Genomic DNA, 21,218 nt, shown 5'->3' with positions numbered 1-21,218 from the left:
CATTCATGAAAGATGATACCGATGTGCGGCTGTGGTGTCCTGTTGTCGGAATATAGCCAATGTCTTATGGTTATGGTCAGCAGATCCGAAATCGCCCAATGGTCTGATTATCTTTTGAATCGGACTTAGGTAATTGGGTTTAGGTTTTAATAATATAATCGAACTCAACCTGGAACCGACCTGAATCCAACCCGATTACAGCCCTAGAGGCAACTGGCAAGACTTTCCTATATCTCAAAGTCAAACGCCGTCGTAATGCAGTCGGACCGCCACTCCGTCAGAACATACATAGACCGAATTCGGACGAAAAAACAGGCAGCAGGCAGCAACTCTTAGCCATTAAAGTCTGATCTAAAATTCGATTGTTCAATCTCCCTGTTTGCGTGCGCGTGTGTTAATAAAGCCAGAAGAGAGTGGAGATGAATCGCAGTCGAGCATGATCAAATGGTCCTCTGTCGAGCTATCATCATCCATCTCTCTTTCCCGCAACTTCCGGAGAAGTAGAGGAGGGGGGAGTGAAAGAGAAAGCGGAGAGCACAGATATATAAAACTCCTTGATGGGTATTGTAACAGGGCAGAGAGGTTCTAGAACAGGGACAACCCAAGAAGGAGTAGTTGTTGGTGGGGTTTCATCTACCAACAATAGGAAGAGATGGTCCAATCTGATGCCTATCGTCGTCGTCCTTGTCGTCGTTGCCGAGATCTCTTGCCTGGGTCGCCTTGACATGGCGAAGAACGCTGCCATGGTTAACACTTGGACCAATTCCTTCTACTCGGCCTCAACACGTGAGGAACCAGTGAAACTCCAGGATGAGACTACCATGGGTGTCTTGGATCTTGACAACAACAGAGGAAGGGAGAGTTGCGAGGACTGGTTGGAGCGTGAAGACGCTGTAAGCTACTCCAGAGACTTTGACAAGGACCCCATCTTGGTTTCTGGTGCTGAAAAGGTTGGTGTTCTCTTTTCTCTTAATTAAGTGCTTTTGGTGCTTCTTGAGCAACTTTTCTTAGTATTGTTAAGTTCTCAATGGTTATGACACTAAATAATGCATATGGCGATACATTTTATCTAATTCATCAATTTGGTTAACAATTCTTCAATTTATTTCTTGAAAATACAGAACGTGGGAAAATACCAGTTCAGAATTGCTAAACTGAACATGAAAGAAAGGAAGGAAGAAAAACTAGTTTTAGATACACCAATAAACAGTTTGAGAGTGTAACATTTAACCCAAAATGATAGTCTTAATCTTTGTAACAACATAGCGGGCCTCTCAAGTAAACCATCTTAGTTAAATGAAAGTGCATCTATACTTTTGATCGCATTTCAAGTTAGAAAACTAGGATTAAGTGGCGTTATTGTTCGATTTCAGATCTAAAGTTTGATTCTTGATGAGATGATAGAGATCATGATGGACTAGAGTGCCTTTTGCATTTTTGTATGGATATTTTTGTAAATTTTATTTTGAGGACTGCAAGAAGAAATGAACTTCCAATCCTGCCATCTCGGTGGATCTAATTATTCTAACTCTAGAAGCAGTCGGAACCACAGAAGGGATTAACATCCAAAAAAGAAAGGAAAGATTTTGTAATATCCTTGAGAAAATGCAGAGTTGAAGTGAAAGATTTGTGGGTAGAAATCATGAAAAGTCCATGAAATCTATGAAATGTATTTTTAGCAAAGAGCTGATCCTAGTTCCATTAATCACTCTTATTTTTGAAATTTCTTCTAGAGCAGTACAAGGAGTTATTTTAAGAGCATTTGGAAACATGTAAACATTTGGGGACCTTTTTCACTTTTTTTTGATGAATTAGTAATTTTGTTAAAGAGAATAAAGAAGAGTACAAACAGCCTTGGAGGAGACACGAGATGCTACCTCCCCTTTAGGATGAGTACAGACCCAAGTCTTATCAATAAACAGAACAAAACTATAGATTAGCCCAATACAAAGAAGCCCAAGAAACCCCTTGTTTAGCCAAAGAGTTTTCCAAGGTATTTGCTGATCTGCTAATCCACTGGATGTTAATTGGCATATTCCTTGTGATCCATTTTACTTTTTTCAGGAGATCTTTGTAGCCCCAAACAACACTGTCTGGATTCAGCACCCAACCCACTACTACATTGGAGTCTCCTTTTACTAGTAGGTTCTGCACCCCAAGTTGGTTAGCAATCTGTAGGCCTTGTAGAGCTTCTAGTATTTCAGCCTTTGTTGAGTCTACTGTCTCCAACTCCCACCGGACTTGAGAAGAAAGAGATAACATTGCTGTCTTTGTCCCTCAAGAACCCTCCAATGCATGAGGGCCTTGGGTTGCCTTGGCTGCTACCATCAAAGTTCAGCTTTACAACCTCTTCTGGAGGAGGTGTCCACCTCACTTGTGTCCTATTCTTCTTAGAGCCTATGGAAGCCACTGTTGCCCAGCCCCTCCGAATATCATCATAAGAATTGTAGAGTTGTAGGGCAGTAATGCCTTTATTTATATTGCTGTTAGTAGGGGAAATATTGTAAGTGTACTTTTTTTAAGTTATTATGTATATAACTGAGTGGGGTGGCAAGCCTATTCATTCTCTTCTCTGAAATCTCTCTTTGACTTCTCTCTTCTCTTTCTCTCTCCCTCTTCTCTCTCTCTCTCTCTCTCCCTCCCCCTATTCCATTCTCTGTTTTGAATTCTCATCTAGTAGAGCTGACCTCAGTCTCTACTAGACAACTTGGTATCAGAGCCAACCTAGGGTTTCTCATGAGAGTCTAATCAGGTCGACTGCATGAGAACTTCCTAGGATTGGAAGCTTTAGCAAGATTTGGCAATCAGCTGGTTCTTGGAGATCATTGGCAGAGTGCAGCACCTTTTCAAGAGATATTTGGAGTCTTGGAAAGAGTTCAGTGATCAGGAAGAATCAGAGAGAAGGAAAGAAACTTGAGATTAGGGTTCAGACTGAGGATTGGAAGTGGCAGCCTGTGTTTTCTGGGTAAGTTTCAATCTTTTCTTGAAATCGGCTCCAATCAAGAATTGATCAGAGTGATCTGGGAGATTGCTGTACCAAAATGGGTGCTGTGTAGAGTGAAAAGTAATAAAATGGTAAGTTGGAGAGCACTGTTTATTAAAGTGATCTTACCACCCTTAGAGAGATGTTGTCTTTTTTCACCAAGCTAGCCTTCTAATGAACCTTTCTATGACTCAGGTCCACAGATCCTTTGATTTATATTTAGCTCCAAGTGGAAGACCCACAAACTTGGATTGTAAATTACCTCTCTGACAACCTAGAGTGTTTTCCAACTCATCAGACTTTGACACACTTCCTATAGGAATGAGCTCAATTTTTTGGAAATTCATTTTTAGGCCAGTTGCAGCTTCAAAACATACGAGTAAGCATCTTAAGAATAGCACATCTTTATATCTGCCCTAGAAAATAAGATTCAATCATCTGCATTTTTTTTTTTGATAAATTGAATCATCTGCAAATTGCAATAGAGCTACTTGTGGGCTGCTCTGATCTTGTTTTGAAGCCCTCAATCCAACCACCTTCCAGCCCTCACTATCCACCATATTGTTCAATGATTCAGCAACTATTATGAATAGGAATGGAGATAACAAATCTCCCTGTCGGATGTCCTTTCCCCTTGCAGAATAGCATCTAGGGAGACCATTCACGAATATAGAAAACATTGCACTTGAGAGGCAAGCTTGTATCTATTTCCTCCATTTGACTACAAAGCCCATTCTGCAAAGCATGTACTCCACAAGCTCCCATTGAATGTGATCATAGCCTTTTTCCATATGTTGTTTGATCATCATCCCTAGTTGTCCCATTCTCAAGCTTGAATAAATGCATTCATTTGCAATTAGGGGTCATGCAATATTTGCTTGCTATCAACAAATGCCCCCTGGGATGGGGAAATGATACTACCCATCACCTTTCTCAGCCGGTTAGCAAGCACCTTAGGTATCATTTTGTATATACTACTGATTAAAATGATGGGTTTAAAAATTTTCAACTTGGTAGCACCTTGCATCTTTGAATTAGTGCTATACATGTTGCATTAACTTCTTTGGAAATCATCCATTATCTTCATGCAGTCATTAGAGGTAAAAATATTTCCCCTTTCCCCCAAAAGAACTGAAATTATAAATGTTTTTTTGCTAAACATGAACTTTTCTTGTTAACTTTTTTTTTTTTTTTTTAAAGTTCTTAGTGTCCTTTGTTGGATTCTGTGGGTTTGGAAGATGACCTACCTTTGTTTGTAGTTCCTCTTTGCTTTGATGGAAAATTTCCTCTTTGGAACAAAGAGAACATCCTTCAAATTCTGTTCACTGAGTTTTGTCTTTTAATATTGTCATTTATTCCAGCCTCGGTTGCTACTGTCTTGGAGAAATTGAGGAGGGATTTCTTATGGGATGGTCCTAGTGAGGAGAAGAAAATTCATATGGCTTCTTGGGATTCTGCTTGCACTCCAAAAGAGTTGGGTGGTTTGGGTTTTAGAAGGTTGAGATTGATGAATGATGCTCTGTTGTTCAAATGGCTGTGGTGGTTTGGGGAGGTCATTGCGTGCAAATATGGTAAATCTCTGATGGACTAGCTTTCACTTGCACCACAACAGTCTTATGGTACTAGTGTTTGGAAAGGAATAATGGCCCAGCTCCCATTGTTTCAGCAACATGTTTCCTTTAAAGTGGGGGATGGAAGTAGAATCTCTTTCTGGAATGACTTTTGGTACCCGGATCAGCATCTATCCGAAGTGTATTGTCCTCTTTTTTCATTATCTGTGAACAAGGAAGGTGCTGTTAAACAGTTCTTTGAGCTGATTAGTGGCCAGGTGGTGTGGGTTCCCAGATTTCGTAGAAATCTAAATGACTGGGAGGTGGATCTCTTGCGAGAGCTGTTAAGCAGTTTGCTTGCTATCCAACCTAATCCTAATTCCAGGGATGTCAGGCTGTAATCGAAAGGGAAGAAGGGTCGGTTTTCAGTCAGTTGTTGCTACAAGGTTTCTTTTGGTGAAGGCAACAGGTCCCGTGGTTCTGGTTGTGGAAGGTTCAGGTTCTGTCGAAGATCAAGTTCGTTGTCTGGTAGGCTGTTAGGGACAGGGTCCAATCTGCTGCATATCTGCTGAGACGTGGAATGGAGCTGGATGCCACCTGTAGCCTCTGTGTGGGGAAGGATCTGAATCCATCCATCATCTTTTGATTCACTGCAACTATACGTACCAGGTTTGGTGTCATTTCATTAGGTTGTTCCACCTAGTCTGGGTTCCCCTCTCTCCTCTGAGGCCGATTTAATCAAGGTTTAAAATGTCGATGTCGATGGAAATGTCGCTTACCAAAATATAGGACATATGTCGGAAATGTCGAGGGGAAATATTGTAAAAATTAGAGACATTGTGGAAATGTTATGAAATATGTGGAAATATGCAAAGATATTTTATAAAATGATAAAAGAAGCATTAATACATATTTCTAGACTATTATCTTATTCCCAACCATTATATACAGCTAAGAAACTAAGATCAATAACAAATTAGTAAATGACGATTTACTGATTTATTTTGCATTTTGATGTTTTTACAAGGTTATCTGATATTTTATTTTCTTATTTTTAGTTCTGATTTATTATAAATTGTAATATGTTTATTTCACACTAGTAAATAGAAATACATTTATTCTGATTTTTTAAATATTAAAGTTATAATACATTATGTTTTATTATAAATTTAATAAACTGATTCTCCTTTTTGTAGTATTAAGATTATGATAAATTCTGATTTCTTATAAAACTTAATGAATTTATTATGATTTTTAATACTAAATTTATAATAAATTATGATTTAGTATAAAATTTATTAAATTTATTCTGATTTTTTATATTAAATGTAGAATATGGTTTATTATAAAATTTAATAAACATTTTCTGATTTTAATAAATATTTTAAAAAATACTAACTAGTTAATATTTTATTACTTGAAAAATATTTTATGTTTTATATTATAAAGTAATTAATTTATTCTTTTGTTTTTATATTTTGTTAATTCTTTTTATAAATATTTTATTTGAAATATTAATGGAATAATCTGTATTAATATATTGCATTATATTAATATAATATACTAATATATTATATTTTTAGTGTACATTAGTCGACATCTTGTCGACATAATAGGAAAAACTGTATTTTTTTTTTGGTTATTTGGACCGATTTGGTCGACATTTCTGAAATATAGGAAATGCCGACTGACATATTGTAATTTTTATATTACCATCCATTTTCATGTTGGTGAGCCTCGACATCGACATATGTCGGGCGACATTAGCGACATTTGGCGACATTTGAAACCATGGATTTAATCTCAGGCTAGAGGTTAAATTGCTTCTCACACAAAGGTTGTTTCTTGTGGAATAGCCTGCCTTTTGCAGTTTTTTGGGTGGTGTGGAAAGAGCGCAATCAATGGATTTTTGAGTCTAAATCTAATGCAGTGGAGGTGGTCCTAGGGAAGGTGGAAAGGTTGCTTCTTAGCTGGGCTAGGTGCTCGAAATTTTTTGTGGATGTGCCTGCTAGCTCTTTCTCTAATCATTGGTAGCCCATCATTTTTTTTTCTTTTAAAAAGCTCTCATTGTATATGATCTGTGCATGGTTAAAAGTACACTTCTTTTTGTATTGAGGGCTACTCGCCTCCTCTTTTCTATTAATACAATACATTTCTTATCACTCTAATCATTGGTGGTCCATCATTTTTTTAGTTTTCTTTCAAAAAGCTCTCATTGTATATGATCTGTGCATGGTTAAAAGCACACTTCTTTTTGTATATGATTTGAGGGCTGCTTGCCCTCTTCTTTTCTATTAATACAATACATTTCTACTCATCAAAAAAGAAAATATTGTCATTTATGCTATTAAACATTAAGTATGCATCATAATTCTCTAGCCAAAACCTTATTTGCGTTCATAGTGGATCAATAGTAATGCAAATTATGCTCTTGACGTTAAGTATGCAACATGGCTCGAAAACCTATTTGAGTTTGGCAAGGATCATTGACCATTTGGGTCATTATTTGGTGCAATGGAAAATCGTGGGCTGATAAGCAGGAGAATGTGGATTATAGCATGAGGGCAGCCACTTTGTGCCAAAAACAAAAGCCAAAAGGTTAGGTCCCTATCCAGTTTTTCCTTCCCAAAACCTTGAATAGCTGGATCATAATTTGGTAATGGCCCTTACGGATTATTAACTTAAAAAACTTTTATACGTACATATTCTTACTTTTTTTATTTCTTCTGTGGGGATTTTATATGCAATGGCATAATGGTTGTTGTAATTTCTTCTTCTATTCAAGGTTCAAAGTATCAATACTCTTGATAAGCAAATTTCGTGTATTGAGAGTTCATTTCCATTGAATTTTTTTTTTTTCATTTTTTGGCTTGGTAATTTGACAACGGACATGTCACATCAATTATTAACATTTAAAACAATTGGAATCACCTAATTCTCATTATTTAAAGTATTAGTGACACTGAAGCCGATACATATCATACAATATGCAATGATATGTATTGATACTTTGAACCTTGATTCCCTTTTTATCAATAAAAAAATAGTATATTAGTTGTTAATTGCCTTCACCAATAGAAAAATAAAAAAAATCATTAGTTTTATTTTGATTGCATATGCATCACCAGAGCATCAACCAAGTGACAACACTTGGAGACACAAAAGAGCTTTGTCATAGCCTGGATGCATTCTTTACACTGTAACAATGTCTGTTTATTAGGGGTGTCCACAGTTCGGTTATTTGAACCATGGACAATTTTTGCAAACCGAACCGGTCCTACCGGTTTTTCAATTTCTTCAAACTGAAACCGAACTTGTACCACCGGTTAAACAGTTCGTCGGTTTTGGTTTTTGACCGGTTCTGTTCTTCGGTTTTTTGGTTTTTTATATTTATTATATATATTACATAAATATATGTATAATATTATATTATAAATAATAAATGATATATAGTATATTATAAAAATTATAAAAATATATAATATATAGAAAATATGTGACATATGTTTAAAGTATATATAAAATATACATATAAATATATATACCGGTCGGTTCGGTTAACTGTCGGTTTTTTTTCTAGGGTAACCGAAAGCCGAACTGGTTCTTCGGTTTTTCAAAAATACCAAACCGAAACTGAACCGATCGGTTTGGTTAACTGCATTTTCCGGTTCGGTTCGGTTTTTCGTTTTTCATGGACACCCCTACTGTTTATGTGTGCATATTTTAAGTGTCTACAACTTAAAACTTTGTTGTTTTTCCTCTCCTTTAGAAGTTGCACTCTGTAAATGGCCTGATGCATTTGGGGTTTCTTTCTTTTTGACAATTTTTTCATATCTGGTGCTGAAATTTAAGGGGTCATTTTAGATTTCATCTGATGTTTTCATTGTCTAATTCGTACTTAATGTTACAATGAACTTCCATTCAGGAGTGGAATTCTTGTTCTGTTGGATGTAAGTTTGGGTATCAATTTGGGTCAGATAAGAAGCCTGATGCTGCATTCGGTTTAGTTCAAGATGGTGCGGTTGCTAGTATTCTTCGGTCCATGGAGTCCTCTCACTACTACTCAGAAAACAACATTGCTCAGGCACGACGGTGGGTAAGCACATTCTAAAATGGCTTTCTTTGCATGTAGGAGTTTTGTAATTGACCAAAATTGTCTTTACCTTCTTTTTGGAATTTCTACAGTCATTGCCAATCTTATTTGTTGAGTACTTGAGTGAAAAGATCTCTTTTAAAGCATGTGCGCTTTGTTTGTTATAAACAGATTTAACAATGTATGACATGGTAAAGTTGGGAGTTTGGGTTGGCCAGAAGGGGTTCAAGAACTGGCCATGACAAAATGTACAACTTCTGAACATTTCTGCTTCTTTACACCTTCTCTAGTTTCTGAAAGAAGATGAAGCAATTTGATTAGTCAGATGATATTACTGACATCGAACAAATAAATTAGGAAAACCTACAGGAAATTGTGGATAGTGCTAAAATTCATTTTGTTGGTAGTGGAGCATATTGTTACATCAAACCTACAGTTGTATGCATGTATGAGACTTGTAGTGATACATCAAACCAATTATTATTATTATTTTTTTATCAGCAACACAAAAATTGATTCATTAAATTAAAATGGAAATATACAACAAGTTGTGGGCAGAAAAAACAAGCCCAAGAAGAAAACCATCCCAATATTTACAAGTAAGCCCAGAACATGGATTGTCTCTGGTTCCTTGTTTAGCTAGACCATTGGCCATACTGTTTGCAAATCTCCTAATCCAATTTATTTGGATCATGCCTATTGTTGTATATATGCATTTAAGAGACTTCCACTAATGCATTAAATGGAGGGAAGAATAAAGATAAAGACTACATGAAAATTTAAAGTGAATATGTAATATTCAAGAGTTGTCTAACCAAGTTGCATTTTGTTGAGGGGTCGATGAAATCACTGGAGATTGGATATAAGCAAAACCCAATGAAGATGGATGCTGAGAGTTGTTTAAATAGAATGAATGGCATTTGGTGAATTAAATGAATCATTGCCATGATGAAGGGATCTGAAAGGGCATAGTGATTTTATTAATAGAGAAAAATTAAAAGGGTACAAGGGGCAAATTACTAGCACTATGCCAATATGTCATATTCAAGCCACAATATAAGATATCTGTATGGATTTTTTTCTTCTGCTAGAGTTCCATCATTATATAAGAATTTGCAGTTAAAACTACATGCAACCTGTTCCTATTGGAATATAGACAAACATTTGAACAAAAGGCAAGTTTAACTTTCTACTATCGATATTTACAGAGGCATTGACAAACAAACTTCATTATGTTTCCATTTTCATAATTCTTACTTTTGCCAGTGGAAAATGGGTTATTAGCAGTAATTGGAACTCAGTAAAACTAACATTTATTTTTAAATCTTCTTCTTTCCCAGGAGGGGATATAGTGTTGTAATGACAACAAGTCTCTCTTCAGATGTTCCCGTTGGTTATTTTTCATGGGCCGAGTATGAAATCATGGCACCATTGCAACCAAAGACTGAAAATGCTCTTGCAGCTGCCTTCATTTCTAACTGTGGGGCTCGCAACTTCCGTTTACAGACCCTTGAGGAGCTAGAAAAAGAGAACATTAAGATAGATTCTTATGGTGGCTGTCATAGGAACCGTGATGGAAGAGGTACACATTTAGAATATTAATTCTTTTATCATGTTATAACATAATAGTATGGAAAGAAAAATTTATTTTTCATAAGTAAAATTCAATAATTAACTGAAAAGGGGAAACCATTGTATACAATAGTACAAGGACTGCATATTGTGGGTTTTTGTGCTACTTGATACTTTCTATTTGCTATTTTTTTTTTATATTTTAAGTTAATTAAGTTTTTCTGGATTTAGTAGTGTCCTTTTACTTACCATCTCAACGTTTATGAACTTTCTAAGCTATTTTTTTATCAGTAAATATGTGTTTTATTAAAATTCAGATTATGAACTTTCTAAGCTATTGTAAAAGGGTTGAAAATGAGTTAGAGAACAAAAATTTTCCATTCCAAGATTTTTCAGAACTACAAAGTAATCATTTTTTTTTTCTGAAAGATCTCTTTATACTCCTTGATATAATTAATTTCCACCTTTCTTGTTTATGTATAATGACTTTGGCATGAATCCCCTGAATTATTTGGTAGGAGAGGGTTGCATCTGTGGCTGCAATGAAGCATGCTTGTACTGATGTGGTTGACTAACTACAACTGCTCATCTTTATCTTTATTAGTATAATGCTGATACCTGCCTTGGCTTCACATCCAGAACATGTGAAAAATCTAATCCATTTATTTACTCTCTCGGCACTCTATCATGTCTCTCTTCCTCTTTTGCACATGAACTTGCATGTGCCACTCAACTATGTCAGTAAAGTTATGGTTTGACTTATTACTGTAGAAAAATCTCTGCAATAAATTTCCATTTCCATTTCCATGTATACAGAAATACTAGATGCCTTAAGATGAAGCATCTGACATATGTATTAGAAGACAAAATAGACATATAACCAAGGCTCAAATTTTGTCATGTATCGGCGGGTCACTGGTATGCTAAATAAGGGACCTTTGGGGGTTTGACCCATTTCATGGGGTAGACAGGCATAAGCTCCTGATCTACTTTTGAAAAAAAACACTAAAAGAAAATGGGTAGGCACAAGGTTAAAAGTACCAATACACCCCTTGTTCTGTATCAGGGTGTATTGATACTGTGAACCTTGCATATAACTAGAAACCCTTGCACTTATTTTGTCATAGGTTCAGTATGATCATAATTAGTAGGTATATAAACATGAAAACATGGCATTGACAAATATTTAGGTATGATTAGGTTTTACAACTACTGAAAATGGTTAAAAATACAGTAAATAACATATTTTCCAATTTTTGTTACATTTTAAGAGTCGAGTAAAAATTTGTAAATGCACATAGATAGTAAGTATATATCTATGCAGGCATGAAGCCACACTAAAAAAATTAATGAATCTTGTGGATGATCTGAACCAACCACCTAATGGAGGAATCTTTGGATTGGCTAGATGTTTCCTCAGTTCACATCCTGCATTAGATTGGAGTTATTCCCAACTTATACATGCTGTCCAAAGTTTTGGTATTTTATTTAAAAAGCCACCCAAGAGCAGCTAATAAATTTGTAGGGGTGCAAGTTAGGTACTCAATTTGAAGAGTTTAAACTGAGTTGAGTCTAGGCTTTTGGACCAGGCCCATTCAAGCACGACAGAAGGATCAAAGGGTCCCAGGTTGCCACATGGAAGGTTCCTATATATATATATATAGTACCAGATTTCCCCTTTTTCCTGGTCAAAACACATTAGATACCATTTCTAGATTTTGTACATTGGATGACATCATAAACTTAGATTTTCTCTTCTTTTCTCTATGTTTCTACCAAACAGTTACTTCCATTTCGTCAATTCACCCTCCCCCCTCCTCTCTATCTCTTTATCTCTATTGTGTGTGCTCACTCACAGAGCAGCTTGTGTCATGATATTTTAGGTCATCCATCTCAAGCTGGAGGTGTAAAACGGGCCGTGCCTGGCTCAACAAAACCCCTGGGGCTGGGTTGGGCCAAGGGTTTATGGTCCATGGGCCGTTTCAGCTTAGATAGATAGATATAGATATCTTCATTTTTATTTCAGTTTTATTGTACTTTTTTCACTTTCATTTTATTATTTCATATATAAACAATTCTATACATCAAAATTCATATGGAATAAAATTTTTAATATATATATATTTTTCATTTTGTTGTCTATCTTGTTAATTTATTTTAAATTTTCTTAAAAAATTGTGTTGGCCCACAGCCCGGCCTGCTTGGGCCGTGCCGGATTTCCCTCTTGGGGAATTCATGCCAAGTAGGCGCAGCCTGCTAGGCCCACGGACTGGCTTGGTCTGACCCACATTACACCTCTATCTCAAGCTTCAATCAAGATGAGTAGACAAAGAAAAGTTCAAGGGGTTGAAGGACAACTAGATGAAGCAAGTAATTTTAATTGTTTTATAAATTTTTATGTTTTCTATGTTATATGATGTATGGTTGGTGTTACATCTGGGATTGGTAGATTATTAATCAAATACTAATTGCTAGCGGGTGGTGTGTTAAAGAAATGAAATGGACTGGTGGGAAGGGTTGGATTAGTAAATTAGACCTAGAAAATGCTTATGATTATGTTGATTGGTCTTTTATGAATGAATCCCTGATGAGATATGGCTTTGGAGAGAGAGAAAATGGATGATTGGATGTGTAAGTTCTTGTCATTATTCCATACTAGAAACTGGGACAGTTCATGATTTCTTTTTGGCCAAGAGGGGCTGATGCAAGGAGACCCCCTTTCTCTGCTCCTCTTCACACTCATCATGGATGTGAAGAGGTGAGGAACAGATTTTTGCCTTGAGGCATACAGATTTTGCCTCAAGGCAAAGAGGGGGCTGATGCAATGAGACCCCCTCTCTCTGTTCCTCAAGGCATACACACCTCAGACCTCAATTTGAAACCTTCTTTACCTTGTTCTTGATTTCTTATAAAAAGAAAATAAATAGTTAGATTCTTCAGCAAAAACTACAATCACCATGACTTTGCAACAGTTTGCCAATTCACTTGCTCAATTATGGTACATTTTGAACAAATGGTGGTGGCAGCTTCAGTTTTGGTTGCTCAATACCTCTCTCAGGAAATAAGTGAGATTTTCCCTTCACCGTCTCCGGTGGGTCCGATTTTAGGGTTTTTTCTCTTAAAAATCTAAAAGAAAGGTAAAGAAGGTTTCAAAAATTGACCCCACTGAATCATTAGTTTTGATAAAAACTAAATGGAACATCACAAGTAATGATTCCAGATTTTGAAAAATTCTTTTATTTCTTTCTGCCCAAATAGTGCTGATTACAGCCACCGGAATGGACCTCCAGACTTTTTGCTAGCTTTGACAGACCTTGCAGATCCCAACATATCAGCAGCTCCTTTACAGACCTAGGCATGACCCAGTCAAGATCCAGGGCAGAAAAGTAATGATTCCAGATCTTAACCGAGATAGGACACTGAAGAAAAAGATGATTACTATCCTTCAAATCTTGGCCGCAAAGAACAGAAAGCAAATCTTGAAGCTGAAAACCTCTTTTTCAAGAAAGCATTTCAGTTATATCTAAAAATGTTTTTGACTGACAACTGGGTTATCCTATATCTTGTTCAAGAGCAACTTTAAAACTGAGTTCTCTAGTGATGGTACCTAGATATTTATGCCACAACATGAGGAATTAATTATTAAGTCAAACACACTTTTAGCCATATTAAAATGATAAAAGATACTGAGCATATGCACGTAAAGATTCAAACTTAAAGGTTTTAAGAAGGTGAAACCAACAAGTTGATATTTAATGTATCACTTGCGAAAATGAAATCCTATTTTTCAAGTTTGATGTGAAATACAGCTAGTGTTTGTGCCATGTTGCTTTCAATGCCAGAATAATTACAATATCAAGATGGTTGATGCATTCACAATTGTGCCAACTGCCAACTAGCCTGCTGGTAAGGTCTCTGGCTGGTTGTAGCAAAGGCCTGGGATCGAATCCTGCCTTCACCCAGGTTGGGGGGGGTTTGTCTAGGGGTTTGGGGAAGGGCTACCGCTGTTATGTAGCCCATTACCAAAAAACGATCCTTACACAATTTGTAGCATTTGGAAGAAACAGAGTAAGAACAATAGATCCTTTTATATAAGCAACAGTAAAAAGGTTGATTATGCTGTGATGAATAATGAGTTCCATTATTACTGATCAGAAAAAGAAAAACAATAATGGGTTCCATATTACTAGAAATCTAGGCATCCATGTACCACATGACACAACCTGAAAGAACTATAGGTCCTAGGCCAATTGTTTAAGGTGGGACTGCAACTTGGGCAGGCTCAAGTTGAGCTTATGTCAAAATTTGAATGGGCCTGGCCTGAAGGCCCAAGCCCAAAGCAGTGTAAAATGCCAATTCAGGCCAACCAGAGTTGCACCCCTAGTTTAAGGTGATCTCCTAAAGTTACAGCTTTCATGGGTTGCAAGAGGATTCACTTGAAAAGAAGCTAACACAGTGATTAAATGGATGAGAGACCATGGTTTAGATCGATTAGAAGCTAACACAGTAATTATCTTGACATATCAGGGAGGTGAAATCCTTGGTGTCTAGAGTAAACCCCTTGATCCATGGAATTCATCATTTATTGAGCTCCCAAGAAGTGAGTTCTATTGGCATATCGTACCTAGTTGAGAGTACACATTTTGTGTATTTGTATTTTCAGGTATACCATTACCTTCCCATCCTCTTTATCTTGTTTAGTGTTTCAAGGTTTTGTACTTGCTACTACATTAAGGGGGAAAAAACTAAGTTGGGTAGGTTTGGGAGTTACTGATTATGATATGGAAATAAAGATGGACAGGAGTTACTAGATGTTTGGTGGTCTTAAAGGGCTTCTGTTGTTCCCTTTACTACTATCATTCTATGGAGCAAGTTTTGCCCAAAAAACCATCCTCGTGGAAGCTCAATACAAGGGAGGGGGAGTGTTGATCCATTTATTAGGGGGAAGATGGGTAGAGAAGGGAGGTCATTAATAGGAAGTGGGGAGACTCTCTCTCATGGAGACAAAAGTCCTAAGTCTTATGGCTGAAAGGAGATGATAACACTTCTTTCTTCCATAAAATGGCTAATGCAAGAAGGGTCAACACTATTTCTCGGCTTAAAGTTAGTGGTCAATATCTGGAAGAAGAAAAAAAAAGCTATTACAGAGTTCTATGAGGAACTATATGAAAATATAGAATCTGTCAACCAAAATTGTATGGCATTATTTTTAATCAAATTTCAGGCCAAGAAAGAGACTAGTTGGAGAGCCAATTTACAGCAGAGGTGCTGGTTTCCATTAGAGAGATGGATGAGGACAGTTGCAGGGTGCAACTGAGTTGAAAGACTTCAGTTCCATTAGCTTAATTGGTAGCATCTACAAGATTATAGCCAAGGTGCTTGCTAATTGCTTAAGGTACGTGCTAGGCAGCAATATTTCTCCATATCAAGGGGCATTTGTTTATGGTAAACAAATATTGAATGGGTCCTTGTCCTTGATAGCTAACAAATGTAGCCCAAGCCCTATGACCACAACGAATGGGAGTTTGTGGATTGCATGCTTCATTTAATGGGATTTGGAGTCAAATGGAGGTGGGTTTATTCATGTCTCTCATCAGCATTGTTTCCCATTTTGGTAAATGGTGTTCACAAAGGCTACTTTGCAGGAGGAAAGGGAAACGGTATTTGGCAGGGAAATCCCTTTTCCCATTTTTATTTATAAATAGCTGTGGAAGCACTGAGAAAGTTAGTGGATAGATCCCTTGAAGGTGGTTGGATTGAGGGTTTCAAGACAGGAGAAAGCAGTCAACAAATAGCATTGCTGCAATTCACAGATGACTCAATTATAAATTTATATTCTGGGGCCAAGTATGAAGACATACTATTCTTTTGATGCCTAACCATCTGCTTTGAAGCTGCATCTGGCTTGGAGATGAACTTGCAAAAGAGTGAGCTCATTCATGTGGGGGGAAACTGAGGTCTTTTACCTTCAAAATTTGTCGGCCTCCCACTTGGAGTCAAATACAAATCAAAAGAGATATGGACCTGTCATAAAAAGATTCTGTAGAAGGTTGGCAGGCTGGAAGAGGCAGCATCTTGCAAAGGTGGCAAGTCACCTTAACAGTATGCTCTCTAATCTACCACTTTATTATTTCTCATTGTATTCCTGCTTCGGTGCTGCAACTACTCAAGAAAATCCATAAAGATTTTGTGGAATGGTTTGGATGGTAGCAAACACATGCATATATTGGCCTGGAATCAGGTTTGTCTACACAAATCTCATGGAGGGATGGGCATCAGACCACTTGAAGCAGTAAACATTGCACTTCTGGGGCAGTGGCTTTGGAGACATGGTTCTGAAAAGGAAGTTCTTTGGAGGAAAGTGATTCATGGAAAATATGGGGATGAAAACAAAACCTTTGGAAGCGTCAGATAGATTTTCAGTTAGATTATTCTTCAAATCTTTAGTTCCGAGCTTGACTGAATCCGTTCCTTGGTCATGGATTTGGAAAGCTAAATGGCCATAGAAGGTGAAAATTTTCCTATAGTCTGCAATCATCAACAGAATTCCCACAACAGATCATCTTATTTCTAGGGGCTTGCACATTGCTAACCAGTGTGCCTTGTGGCAATCAGAAGTTGAAGATGCAGGATGCAGGTGCAGCTCATCTCTTGGTATGGTGCCTAGGCTCCTATCATATTTGGTGACTTTTCCTGTGGCTTTTCAAGGTAGTCTTTTGATCATGCTGGGGGACCTGGCTTCTTTAGTTGTGGCTTAGCCCTCTAAGATATTCAGCAGCAGGGGAAGGAGATTATGGCAGATAGTTCCTGGGGCTTTGTGCCGGGCCATTTGGCTGGAGCGTAATAGCAGCGTATTTAATCAAGTTGGGCCAGAACCTGAATGGCTTATCTGAAAGACTGAGAGGTATATGGTAGAATGGGCAAGTTTTCAGACTATGAGACTACAGGAGTTCAAGGGCATGAGAAGAGAGCAATTCACAAATCAATGGGAAAGGACTCTTTTTGTTGATTTTTGTAAATAGCAAATAGTGGATACACTCTATAGATACAGAATACCTTTTGTGTGGCTGTAAAGGCCTATTTGATCATCTCTTGTTTCTAGTTTGGGGGAATCTCTCCCTCCTTTTATGTAAATATAATACACTTTTTTCAGAAGGGGGAGGGGTTGGGGGGGGGTGATAGAACTGTAAAATTTACTCTTCAAAACTCCTTTATAATAGAAAGCCAATGCATCAACATCCATCTTACATTTTGGTTCTTTTCAAAGAAAGGTATCAATATCTGCCTGATTTTCCCCTCAACTACCTGTAAAGTCAACCCCCTCACCAAAAAAAAGGCCCCTTAAATTTTCCTTTCAAATGCACCAGAAAAATGCCCAAGGCATTTCCATCCACATGGAATAGATGAAGGATGGGGCTGTATAAAGACTTTTTTACATCATGTTACATCCTCTCATGTACACTTATTTCTTTCTCTGCTCAAGCATGAGCGAGATGCCTTATCCCCAAAAGGTGGGAAAAGAGGAAATTTGAAGGGAAGAAACCTGTAGATTTTTTTTTTTTTTTTCATGAATGGAAGAAACCTGTAGATTGCCTAATAATTAGCAAACTATGTAGGTAAGTTCTTTCTTTAAGTTCAGAGAAGACTGTATTGTTGACAAGTCATCCATATATTAAAAAACTAGACCTGTGACTTGGCAGCAACCAGGTTTATTTGTTCTAAAAGTAGAAACAGCACATGCTTTTTTCCTAAGGGGAATTACTTTTATGCTAGTAACCTGGTATGGTATGAATATTTCTGTGAATTGATTTTGAATACATGTCCATTATCCACCAGTTTGTGTAGCAAGAGTTGAACATTCTAGAAGTTGACAAGGTAATAAACCTGCCTTTTATATATATTTTTCTCTCTTTTGCAGTGGACAAGGTAGAGACCCTGAAGCGCTACAAATTTAGCTTGGCTTTTGAGAATTCTAACGAGGAGGATTATGTGACGGAGAAATTTTTCCAATCTTTGGTTGCTGGTATGAAAACTAAACATTTCCCCCAATTCCTAACCAAAAGGCAAGAAAGGAAAAAAGGAAAAGAAATCTTATTGCTGGGTTATCTTGTAGATTTTGGATGGCCAAAGTATTTATATTGCATATACTGGGATTTGAAACAGTTTTTATTTCTATTTTTATTTTGTATATATGTGCATCAATTTCTGTTTTGAAATGCTTGAGGATAAATGCCTTATCTAGTAGTTTTATTCGAGTACACATATAATGTTGATTTCGTAAAATAACCTGTAGGCACTGTCCCCGTGGTTGTTGGTGCTCCAAATATTGAAGAGTTTGCACCTTCTACTGGCTCAATTTTACATATTAAGGAGTTGAGCGATGTCCCTTCTGTTGCCAAGGCCATGAAATACCTGGCAGAAAATCCTGATGCATATAATCAATCATTAAGGTGAGACGTTTTCACATTTTCATTCACTAGTACTGAATTACTAAGGAAAATGCTTACCAATTTACTATGTTGTTGAGCTATTCCATATTATCCTTCATTTTGGGTTGTCTAGTATATATCATGTTTGACAAGGTGGTGTTCATTGTGTAGGTGGAAATACGATGGTCCATCTGATTCCTTCAAGGCTCTAGTAGATATGGCTGCAGTTCACTCATCCTGCCGTCTTTGCATTCACCTTGCAACAAAAATCCAGGAAAGTGAGGAAAAGAATCCACAATTTCAGAAACGTCCATGTAAGTGCACCAGAGGTTCTGAAACCGTCTATCATCTATATGTAAGAGAAAGAGGGAGGTTCAAAATGGATTCTATTTTTTTGAGGTAATCTCATAACAAGCTGGATGTTCCTCCAGATTTTTTTTGTACTTCTATTTTGTTCTTGAATGATTTTGTTCAGTTTTAATTTTCTTGCATGTATGCTCCCTTCTCAAGTCTTGAGTAATCTTACACAGTTACTGTAAGAAGAAACTTGTTTTTCTAGATGGCATTGTTACATAGAACTGCAAGTAAAATGAGTTTTTACAAATTAATTTTGCCCATTTTGGTTGGCCTCCCACTACTTCGGTTAAAACTTCAATGTATCCAGAAGCTGGCAATCCAGTGATGTACTGCACTACCTTTTATAGATATTGGGTACATTTCCATCATGTCCTAGGCAAACAATGTTGTTGCCTTTTTTCAGTTTGATTGGTAGTAATACCCTGGATGAAATTTTAAATTGTGAAATGGTTTTCATTACTAAATTTGTTGTGCAGGTCCAACAATTTGACCCAGGGTGCTTTGGAATATGCAATTCTCAAAAAATTCAAGTCCCTGAATCATGTACCCATCTGGAAACAGGAAAGACCTGAAAGCATTAGAGGGGATGAACTTAAAATTTATAGAATCTATCCTGTTGGGATGACCCAGAGGAAAGCTTTGTACACCTTCAAATTCAAGGGGGACTCTGATCTTAGGAAATATGTGAAAAGCAATCCATGTGCGAAATTTGAAGTCATATTCGTGTAGGGAGAGCCCTCGGTTGCCTGGCGTCAATACACTGTCTCCTGTATTATATTCTATCATGAAACACTCTTGCTTCCTCGGAGGAAAGTTTTGCAGGGTGGTTAGGCCATAGGGTTTGGTGTTCACCTGCTTCTTCCTCTTTGTAATCATTGTCTTCAGGATTCCGTTTTTCTTTTCTTTTTTTTTGGGGGTGGGGGGGGGGGGGGCGGGGGTAAATCGTCTTCAGGATGATCATTGAACACGTAGATATATAATGAAGAAAATGACTATTCATTGTTATGGCTTATGTAAGGTAGCTTATTTTAAGGTGTTTATTGTGCGGTTTATTCAGGTGTTCTATGACGTGAATGTTTAGAACTGCCACATCAGTAAAAAAAAACATGTTCTTGTATGTGTTTTTGTTTTGAGAAGCAAAAACAAGTTTTTTGTTACATTAAACAAATCACATTTTTTAAACCATAAAGGTGATGGTCTTTTAAATAAAAACAAATTTTGGAGTACATGAAAGATAGTGAGAGATTATTAGTTGAAACCAATATTTTAAACCAGGAATTTAAGAGCATGTTTTTTGTTTCATTTTTAGGATATATACAACCAAGAACCATGTTTTATGAGCCAATTTGCTGGAAAACTCAGGACAAGAAGTCAAGAATCATGATTGTTTGAAAATAAAAACTTATGCAAGGAAAAGATGCGAACCTATTTATCAATAAGAGGAAAAGATTCATAAGGCCAAGTTTATAATTTTCTATCTACCCTTGAAAGGTCCCGGAGGAGTGCGAGTGCAGCAAGCTGTGGCTGCCACATTCTGCCACATTATTGTATCTTTTTGTGATCGACAGGCATGTGGAACTAGCATTTCACTCAAATGAAACTAAAGCAAAACAATATCTATGTATTTTCAAGTGATCCTTAAAATTACTTATGAAATGTTTTCATGGTTCGGAAAATTTTCAATTCTTTTATTTTTTTCCTTTATGGCTAAGAAGTGTTCAATTCATTTCAGTAAACTGTATAAAATCTACCACTTAAAATATGTTTCTCGTGTTTACCTAATTAATGGTCATCTGAGATTTGGATTTAGTTTTATTGATATATTATTCGAGATTTATGTAAGGTTTTCTTGTATGTCCATGTGTCTTAATTTTTCCACTATATCCATATCACCCAAAGTGTATGGGTGTTTTCAACCCGTCAGTGACGGGACTGGTTGAATCATTCAACCTACAACCCAAGTCATGATTCTGATCTGGGTTAACCTAAAACTCAAAATTCATAAAAAACCATTGATATGATAACACAACCCATTAAACGTGGTGGTTGAACCATTGACCTGCTTAGTTCAATCAGTAGGTTACAGGTTACAGACTACAAGGAATTTCCATAGGACCAAGGTTCAAAGTATTGATATGTATTGGTTTGTATCGGTTGATACGTGATTGAGTGCGATCTGGCTACTTTCAGCTCGAGGTGATTTGGCTTTCAGACGGACGGCAGATTGAACCTGC

The 21,218-nt window shown here is 36.9% G+C and overlaps 1 protein-coding gene across 1 annotated transcript; it reads left to right on the top strand.

The window, feature by feature from the left end:
- The first annotated feature begins 246 nt into the window (after positions 1–246).
- Positions 247–20,036, top strand: LOC148877152 (glycoprotein 3-alpha-L-fucosyltransferase FUT11-like). The gene is made up of 7 exons (XM_088985638.1): positions 247–950; positions 8,459–8,625; positions 9,967–10,208; positions 18,117–18,221; positions 18,492–18,648; positions 18,799–19,026; positions 19,461–20,036. The coding sequence occupies exons 1-7, from the start codon at positions 558–560 to the stop codon at positions 19,711–19,713; spliced, it is 1,545 nt and encodes a 514-aa protein (XP_088841764.1). The 5' UTR covers positions 247–557; the 3' UTR covers positions 19,714–20,036.
- Positions 20,037–21,218: the final 1,182 nt, after the last annotated feature.

This window comes from Nelumbo lutea, chromosome 1, assembly GCF_056320005.1.
Source record: "Nelumbo lutea isolate HS-2025 chromosome 1, American lotus-T2T, whole genome shotgun sequence".
Lineage (NCBI taxonomy): Eukaryota > Viridiplantae > Streptophyta > Magnoliopsida > Proteales > Nelumbonaceae > Nelumbo > Nelumbo lutea.
This window is presented reverse-complemented; position numbering and strand designations above follow the sequence as displayed.